The 9930-nt window shown below is 32.6% G+C and overlaps 1 protein-coding gene across 1 annotated transcript; it reads left to right on the top strand.

Annotated features, from left to right (window-relative positions):
• The first annotated feature begins 1163 nt into the window (after positions 1 to 1163).
• Positions 1164 to 8157, top strand: LOC134260698 (potassium voltage-gated channel protein egl-36-like). The gene is made up of 2 exons (XM_062743242.1): positions 1164 to 1628; positions 7261 to 8157. The coding sequence occupies exons 1-2, from the start codon at positions 1164 to 1166 to the stop codon at positions 8155 to 8157; spliced, it is 1362 nt and encodes a 453-aa protein (XP_062599226.1).
• The last annotated feature ends 1773 nt before the right edge of the window (positions 8158 to 9930 follow it).

Genomic DNA, 9930 nt, shown 5'->3' with positions numbered 1-9930 from the left:
GAGGAATATTAAAAAGAAATTTTATTTACTTGACAATTAAAGAATCTCTTTTCATACGAGTTTTTGTATTTTTCTGGTTACAGAAAATTTAAAAAGTAGTTTCACCTGTTATAAATTTGTATCACTTTAAAGGGGGTCATTTTTCAATGGGGGTCAATTTTTTATAGGACACACATATAAAATAATGACCCCTTAGACACTTTTTCTACAAAAAATGATTTTTTTCTACGGGTGGGGGGTCATTTTTTGTCGTTGAAAAATGACTCCCCGGTCATTATTCGATGGGGGTCATTATTTGTCTTTACACCGCCAATCCACATGCTACAAGCTCTGCTTAGAACTGTCTCTAGAGCTATTTGACACGCCCCGCTCGTGATTTTTTTTAACCGCGCCTATCGATGAACCAGAACATTTATGAAGAAATAAAGTACAATAACTATTTGTAATTTTATCTCGGACAGAGACATTGGAGATGTAAATATACTATATTCAATTATATTCACCTTCAGCGATATTTCTTTAGTGTTCAAACATTTGATCTGTAAGAACTCTAAATTAATTTTGGATGTGAAACAGATAATTATATATTCAATTCGACTTGCAGCTTGAACACAGAGTTGCAGAAAACTGACTTTTCGTACCAGATGAACATTAAGAAATAATGACCAAAATGAATTCAAAGACATACATTCTTACATGTATTTCACACAAGCTGATTTTGTTTACATTGGCTTAAAATTTACATGAACTGCAAGAAAATCATTGTTCAAGCAATAATGGAAGCTTTCTCTGCTACATAATGCAGAACGTTATTGAAAACAATTCTTTGAAAACATAAAAGTATTTTGGCACTTTAGAATAAACTAAATAATTAATTTATTTTAGAAAAATGATATAATTTTTAATAGGCCTTTATCGTATATAGATATTGGAAAAATAATTCTAGGGAGAAAAATGTCATAGTTTTTTTTCCCCAAAAATATAGCTAAATAAGAATCCCTTGTTTATTTTACATAACTTCATGACAATAGTAAGTATCTACAATGCATGACAATACGAACGTCAATTTCTCATATTGATTTTTCTCAGAATCCTACAGATTGAATGGAGAAAAAATTGATAAAACTATCTCGCAGTTAGTAAAACTTTGAGTCACAGGGGCAATGGAGAGCACTATTGTCATCAATATTAGCGGAACAAAGTACGAAGTGTCGTCTGACACTTTTAAGCAGATGACCTCCAAGAAGAGTCATGCAACATGTGAACTTGAAAAAATGACGGAGAGAGCAGAAATTTTCCTGGAGAGGAACCCTACCCTGTTTTTAGCAATTCTCAGTTACTTTCAAGGAAACGGTTTGCATTTACCTCCCTCTGCATGCACTGCCGAGTTCAAGAACGAATTGGAATTCTGGGGTGTTGATCCGGATGTTATGGAGCATTGCTGCTACAGTAAATACGTGGGCTTCTTCGACGACCAGAAAGCGCTCTCAATTCTGACAGAGGACCAAAATCAAAGAATTAATGGACGCCTAGAACTCAAACGCCGAGCTCAAGGTACTGGATGGCCGTCCATACAAGCAAAAATGTGGTCCATTTTGGAAGAACCATCCTCTAATATTATTGCAAAAGTAAGAGCAATTCTTTTACTTTAGAAAAAAAAATATTGTAAAGAAAATTCAAGAAATTGTATTTGCATCTATCAGTATTTTCTTTTATAAAAAATATTCAGTTAGGTTTTCTTGCAAAAAAAGACAGATTTAAAGAAGCAAAACAGTTTTTTTTATACATAATGTAGGAGAAAAATATTCACTACGAGTTAAATTTTAATCAATGCATTTTATATAGCGTTAACGGTCGATAGATAACCTCGACTTTTAAAAGACACATTCAAGCAAATAAAAGACAAAATCAGCATCAACATTTATGCGGACAGATAAACAGATGAAGGAAATGATTTGAGGGGGGATAAATGAAATCTTTCAAAATAATTGTTCACATATATCATTCATATTACGAACGGCTTTATTAAAAGATAAGGCTATTCCAAGCTTTATATCAGAATCAAAACAATGTATTGTATTTGATAATTGTATAATGTTTTACTTTTAGAAAATAGATGAAATGGTAATGGAAATTTAACAAGTGTAATGCCAAAGATCTAGAATAATTAATAAAACTAGAAACGATCTCGTTGCGAGCAACGAGTAGGTCTTCCGTCCGATTCCGAAAAATAACCCATAAAACCGAGCTGAAAATGGATTAAACATATTTTGAACACACTGGTAATTGAAACGGGTCACTAGCGTGAAAATCCAATACGCTTATCGATTACGCTATTTGAACAACTACTCTTACTTCACTTGTATGTACATATAATTCTGTAACAGTTAATCTGTCTTGGAATTATGAAAGAAGGGTCACTATTCATAATTTCGCGCCAAACGCAACGAGTAAATCTTAGCGAATTTCTCTTGGAATGTTCATGGTCCTTCGGATGAGACGGTATAGACCGAGGCCCCGTGTCACAGCAGGTGTGTCAGGATAAAGATCCCTCCCTGCTCAATGGCCCTGAGTAGCATAGGCCCAAATTTGCAGCCCTTCACCGGCATTGGTGCCGTCTCCATATCAGTGAAATATTCTGGAGAGGGACGTTCAACAGTATACAATCAATCAATCAATCGTATATAGGCAAATAACACTAAAGCAGTTAAACAGCTATGAATGGTTAATTTTTCAATTTTCAATCACGAAAGTTGACTATTCCGATTACGTACACTATCATGAAAAAGGTGGTATGTTTCATAAGATTCCTTTACGTTAAATAACTTGCATTGAGAAAATAAAATGTTTATATAGGTCAATTAAACGGTCTTTGAAAAATTGATATCTTTAAAAATAAAATATTTTCTTATTGTAACAGTTGTCCTTTCTATTGATTTAATATGACATAAGTGTGCATTAGAAAACAGTGGCCACGTTTTTTACTTACTACATTCTTGAAAAACTATTAATTATAACTATGATTTAAGCTATGTGTTACCGTGATGCAAAACAAAAGATATAGACAGTGTACTTCATTTGCACATTAATTCTTTTCTATTTCTACTTTGAGAAACAACCAAAACCAATTAAAGAAGACTTGTAAGTAGACCTTGGATAATAAATGTAGTTTGACACCGAATTGCAACGAACCTACGACGTGACAATCCAAGTATCCCTACACATTTCATTGCTCCTTATGTTACTTTCGTTCAAGCAAACGCTCGGCTGCCTCTGTAAACCCCTATTGCGAAATTTCGGAATTGACAGAGACCGCCGCCATTAAGATCACGCTTCAGACTTTTGAATGTTAATATCTCGAGTTCGAATTCATCAATTTACAAACAAATTATATATTCAGCCTAATGAGAAATGTATCTATCAACCATACAAATATGATTTGAAAATATTGAAAAACAAAAAAGTTCAAAAATTTGACTTTTTTTCTTTGCATGCCGTTACGACAGGAAGTAGAGACGACGTACAAAAGATCGCGTCTTGGATAGTACTTATCACGATCTATAATCCCTGAAAGATTCACAGTGATATCTTTTACCGTTCTTTAGATTATCCGCGAACAAAATGTCAATTTAAAATCAGAAAATTGTCCGTAACTTGGCACCAGAAAGGAATTTCCAAAAAATTTCCAGGATATAAGAACTGCAGATAGGAACACATTGTTCCTGCAAATTTCATAAAAATCCATCCAGTTGTCTTCGAGAAATCACATGCACAAAATTTGATGGTCAGAAAAATAATAATTATAACGAGCTCAGGCGAGCTTCAACGCCTTTTGCGCTGGAAAGATATAGACTCAAAAAAGCAATTTAGCAATCCTTCCTCTACCTTCACTGAAAATCTCAAGTCAATAACTTCATTCGTTTTTTAGTGATTGCCCGGACAAGCTGACCCTCTTAAAATCAGTAAATCGTCCATATCTCACGACCGGAAGTGACGACGTACTTATAAAAAATTTCCAATAAGGTTCAGACCAATATCTATCAGATCTGAAAGTTTCGTGAAAATCGACCGAGACGTTTACGATAACTGGCGTGCACAAAAATCGGTAAGAAAAATAATAATAATAATAATAATAATAATACAGAGCTCCAGATAAGATGCGTATTTGCAGAAATACGCATTAAATTTTACAAAATACGCATTGAAAATTGAAATAGAGCGTACAATTACGCAGTAGCAATCATAGATACGCATTACACAACGAAAGTACAGCGTACAACAAGTTGAAGAACACAGGTACGACTTACTTAATGATACGTATTGAGGTTAACTCAGTGTTTGATTTTTCACAAAACGAAGTACAGATTTCAAAGCCTTTTAGTGACCAGGAATAATCTAGTAATGACGACGACGATCTCCATTTTGGGAGGAAGAATCGGAGATATAGATTAAAATCAATTTCTATGTAAAAGACTATGCACTTGGCAAAACTTTTTTTTATTATGGATTCATAACCAATTTTTCATCTCTCTCAACTTGCCACATTAACGAAGATTCTTTTCTCTTATAGTTTACTCTTGATACGATATGAAGGAAAAGTTTTTCTGTGTCTCTGACTCTATGGCACCTTCTCCTACAGTATAATATTCCATGTCAAAAAAGAATGCTTCCCAATCTTAGCATAAAGGTCTTTTTGGTCAACAAGACCTTATGCTAAGATTGGGAAGCATTCTTTTTTTATTGGTACTGGTTGGTATTTACAAAATTTATTTAAATAAATGCAGGAACTGACCTTTGAAGTTTTTTCCCTCTTCAAAAACACATACTTCAATTACAAGCTCAAAATAATGGTCAAAACGTTTATATATAAACAAAATACTCTTCAATCATTTTGCTGAAAATTAAAATCTGCATTGATTAAAAAATCAGGGAGTAAACACACTTTGGGGTAAAAAATTATCTGGAGCTCTGATAATAATAATAATAGGGAAAAAGAAACCGAACGAAAACAATAAGGTCTTCCGTTGGAAACGGAAGACCTTAATAAGTATCAATTTGCAATATAATTCGCCCCAAACCCGACCTGTATATTTAAAAAAAAAACGAAACAGTTTATTATGACATTTTTTCAAAGAAATAGAAGTGAAAATGTATATATACCAACTGATGGTAAATTAGCTGTCTTCTTGAAATATACACTAAAAACTTGTATTTCCACAAAAATAGGCAAACTATATCTACACTGAAAGTTCAGAAATACAAACAATCTATATAAAACTTACCCTAATGTATCAGATATTACTGCAAAATAAAGATATTTCTAATAGAAAAAGATTAGCAATTAGGGTCTTAAAACCGTAGCTTATTAGATTTACAATGTATGTGAATTTTTAACGGCAATATTCCAGTACTAGTATTACAAAACAAGGTCAGATTTACAAAGCAATCATTTTTTACGGTAACTAGCAACTTTCAAATTTTGCAACTAGAATTGCTAGTAATTCACTTAATGATTTATGCAAAAATTTTCAAATTCTATGAATGGTCATATTCTAACTACTTAAATTATTTTGAACTTTCGAACTAGGCCATTCTGAAGTATATTTAAAAGGAATTTCATGCATAAGTAATACATTCGTGAAAGCTCGTCGTTTTATGATGCACATGAATAATAAATGGTGATATAGCATTTAAACTGCCACTCTTTCAGGACGTATACAGAGAACACATATTTCTCATATTTTCCCAAAGCGTGCTTGAAAACATTTCGTCATTTATTAAGGAGGAACAGGACCTTTAGCGGAAAAAATTCCTGTCAATGAATTTTTTTCGTATTTTTTATATTTCTAATTTAATATGTACTTAACTTTTTAAAACGGTCCTGTCATGGGATTTCTTGACTTATTTAAAAGATATAGCCCCACAATTACCGCCCTGTTTAGAGTTTGTTTGGAGTTTAGATATTTCATGTTTACGGGCCCATAACGGAGTCCATAATGCGAATTTTTACGCACAAACGATAAATATGATAGATAACACTATATACTCAAATATTTCATAATATTCATAGTATTTAAATTATCTGAAAGCAATTGTTTTAATTTTATATAGTATTTGGGTGGGATAATTTCTGCATTTTTCAAGGCAGCTTCAACGACAAAAACCGCATTTGGAATAAATTCTGTCAATAAATATTTCTAAATTTACGATTGAATGTCAGCCCTTCATCGTAATTATTTACTGCATAAATATCACAGGGTGAAGCTTACCTCAATATCGCTCAGGACATCGTTGAATTAGACTTAAGCATGATAAAAACGCTTCACGTTTGTATTTTCCGAGTGCGGGAAATCAATTGTGACGTCACACGAAAATATAAACATTCAAAATTATCTAAATAGAGAGAATCTCTGTTACTAAACACGGAAAAATATTAATTTTAAAAAATTTGTTTCAGAAATTTATCACGATACATTGACTGTGAACTGTTTATTATGAAATAAAACTGATCATGACGGTGTGTGTAATTGATCTCGCTGCACTGAGAATTCAAACACTACGTCTATGACGTCACTGACGTCAGACTGCACGGTAAAGAGAAACAAATGTGAGGATAGGGCAACTTCACAATATCTAAATGATGGCAAGATCTATAAAAAATTATTAATAATAATTTCTTAAATTAAATGTTTGAAAAACAATTTTAGAATTTAGAATAAAATTACACAAGAACTGTTGATTTTAACAACGTTTAACATGTATATCATCACCGATTATGACGTGATATGTCTTTCTAGTCATGTCACATGTGTCCTGTCTCCCCTTGTACGTTTCTTTAACAGGTTCAGGGAATGAAAATTTAAAACATACTCTTCAAAGACAAAATAAAGATGAAATGTAAAAATAAAAACGAAACCAAACAAAATATACACATTAAAAAATTATTGCTAGCCAACATAAGATACCTATTAGATAAAAATGTTGATGTTTTGTGTCTCCAAAAGTAAATTTCCTGAAGGCTAAAGTAAGTAATACTATTTTGACTTGTACCTTACGAATTACATGTAATCAGTGAACAAAACGAACAAATCCTTAGAAATCATGTTAAAGAGACCGATTCCACTTGAAATGCCGTTTAAATTATTCAATATAGACGTACAATATATAATTATTATTTCGGTAACTGACAGATATAAATTTGTCAAAAGATTAAAAAAAATCAAATAACTATGACTTGAAAAAAACTTTCCTCTTTTGTAGGGCTATTTTTACACAAGCGCTCTTTTTGTCATCATATCGATAGCTGCTTTAATCTGTGGAACACATCCAACATTCATGCGAAATTTGCGTGAATCTGAATGGCGCGAATACTTTGATGAAGATTTTCATCAGTATGCAGGTCACTTTGATTCGTCCCTTGTTCAGCCAGGATCCACATTGCCGCCATTACCAACAGAACCAGTAGCCCCGCTAGACGTTCTGACCTACTTGGATTTCATTACGACTGTCTTCTTCACAATGGAATTTGCCCTTCGTGTCACATTCTGTCCCCACAAAACGAGATTTTTCGTTTCCTTCTTGAACTGGGTTGACATTTTATCTTTGCTTGTGATGTATTCAAAGTATATAGTCGAAGCAGTCGATCCACGAGAAAAATACACAGCCTCAATCTTCGATATTGTTCATTGTTTCCAAATTATTCGGGTATTCCGACTTTTTCGTTTAGTAAAAAACTTTATTGGATTTCGAGTTCTTCTATATTCAATGAAAGCAAGTTTATACGAGGTTCTTCTTATGTCGATGTTCCTTATGGTTGCAACGCTGCTATTCTCTGCTTTTGTTTTCTTTTCGGGGGATAAAGCTTTTACCAGCATTCCAGACTCCTTCTGGTGGGCAATAGTTACCATGACAACGGTTGGTTACGGTGATATATACCCCAAAGAGGCTCTGTCGAAATCCATAGGAGCAATATGCGCTATTTCTGGAGTATGTCTTCTAGCCGTTATCATTCCAATATTTGTCAATAATTTCCTCTTGTTTTATGCCTATTCAAAAGTATGGGGAACCAAAGACAACGTTAAGGAGGAATGTAACGAAGAAAAGGGAAACTACCCAGTCACTTCTAGGACAAAGATAACCCCTTTCAAACCTGATTGACGTCGGAAGAATTATTTATATTTGTGTTACACAGTGTCTTATAGATTATTACATCATACTATAAATTTTAGGCTTAAAAAGTTTTTCTTTTTTTCAGTTTGAATTTTTGACATTAAGTTTTCGATGACATGAAGTTGGTCACGTGATCAGACTATTTTGCGTATTGAAAATATTTGAAAGATCTAGACTGTGGCGTTATATGATGTCATACATGTACATACATGTACATGTATCGTTGCATATCGTTGCATATCCAGAACAATGTCTAAAAAAAGTGGATTTTGCTTTGAAAAACGAATTAAACAAAATAAATATAAGAAATCAAAAATCATTTTAAGAGGTCCATTGTCATACGACATGAATTTGGTTCATGATCAATTCTGCTATTACGTTTCTTCGGGTATTATAGGATTTGATCACAGGATCAACTTCACATAATATACAAATGACTTTAAACATGCTTAACGTGCTTCTTATATAAAAGATATGTAATTTATTTTAAGACTTTTCAGTACAACTGTACGATTTCAGCAATTTTAGTGAAGATGTATCAAGTAATGTATACAGTAATTATATGAATCATGTTCATGTAGTTACTCCAATTTCTGCACCATTTTCCAAATAATATTTATTGTTCATTTTATTAACCACATATTACTCTTTTTCTTTTGAGTGTACGTGTGTAAGGTTAAAAGAAAATCTACCACGAGCCTTTTCACCCACTTATTATTTGAAAAACAAATTGTTGAAAAGTCTTAAAGTTTAATATTTTTAATTAGCTTGAATGTAGATTAACTGCAAATTAATCAGTCTGAATATTTCTTATATAAGTACTCATTAAGTAGTATTTTTTGTCAGTTTCATTATTAATGTAATGTTCGTCTCCCTAGAAATAATTTCTCTTTATACATGACAAATATTTTTTAATTATCTTTAGACACTGTTTTGTCATCAAAGAGGAGATTTTCCTGAATGAAAAGTTAATTTTATATGTACATTATTTCAAATGCAATACTTTCATTCCGTTAATGATAACAATTCAACTTGGATTCCAATACGAATGAAGGGTTCAATTTTTGATCGTCCATTATTTTCCATTTCATAAAATGGTGAAAGAGATACAACTGAGGAATTTATGTTATACTTGTATTCCTAATTCGAAGTTATAAAACTTTTAAAATGTTTAGGATATTTTAGCTTAAAAAAATAGTAGGTAAAAACAAGATGTGTTTGTAAAACACTGATGCCAACGTACGGCAGTTTATGGCAAAGATTGATTAGAAGTTTAAGAACTCCAAGTTCAAGGTCAAAAGGTCAAAATTGTTGGTGTCCAGAGAAAGGTCTTTACAAGGAACATACCTGTGAAATATGAAAGTCATAGTACTTTCTGTTCAAAAGACATGGTCAAGGTTAACGTTTTTTTTAAAGTGGGTCAAACTCTAATGTTAAAGTCAAAAGGTAACAAATATTTATACTCATTGAAAGACCTTCTCACAATAAACTCCCATACGAAGTATGAATGCTCTAGCACCAACTGTTCAAAAGTTAAGGCCAAGGTTAAAGTTTCTTATATTTTTCTAAAAGAAGGTCAAACGTCAAGGGCACGAGGTCAAATTTCATGGTACCCAAAGAAAGATTTTGTCACAAGGAATACACTTAAGAAATGTGAAAGCTATAGCCCCAACCATTCAAAAGTTATTGACATGTTTTTGTGGACAAATAGACAGACAGACGGACGAACAGAAAACTATCCCGAGTCTTTGATTACGGGGG

This window comes from Saccostrea cucullata, unplaced genomic scaffold, assembly GCF_032062105.1.
Source record: "Saccostrea cucullata isolate Sc308-1 unplaced genomic scaffold, CSIRO_AGI_Scuc_v1 ctg18538, whole genome shotgun sequence".
Classification (NCBI taxonomy): domain Eukaryota; kingdom Metazoa; phylum Mollusca; class Bivalvia; order Ostreida; family Ostreidae; genus Saccostrea; species Saccostrea cuccullata.
This window is presented reverse-complemented; position numbering and strand designations above follow the sequence as displayed.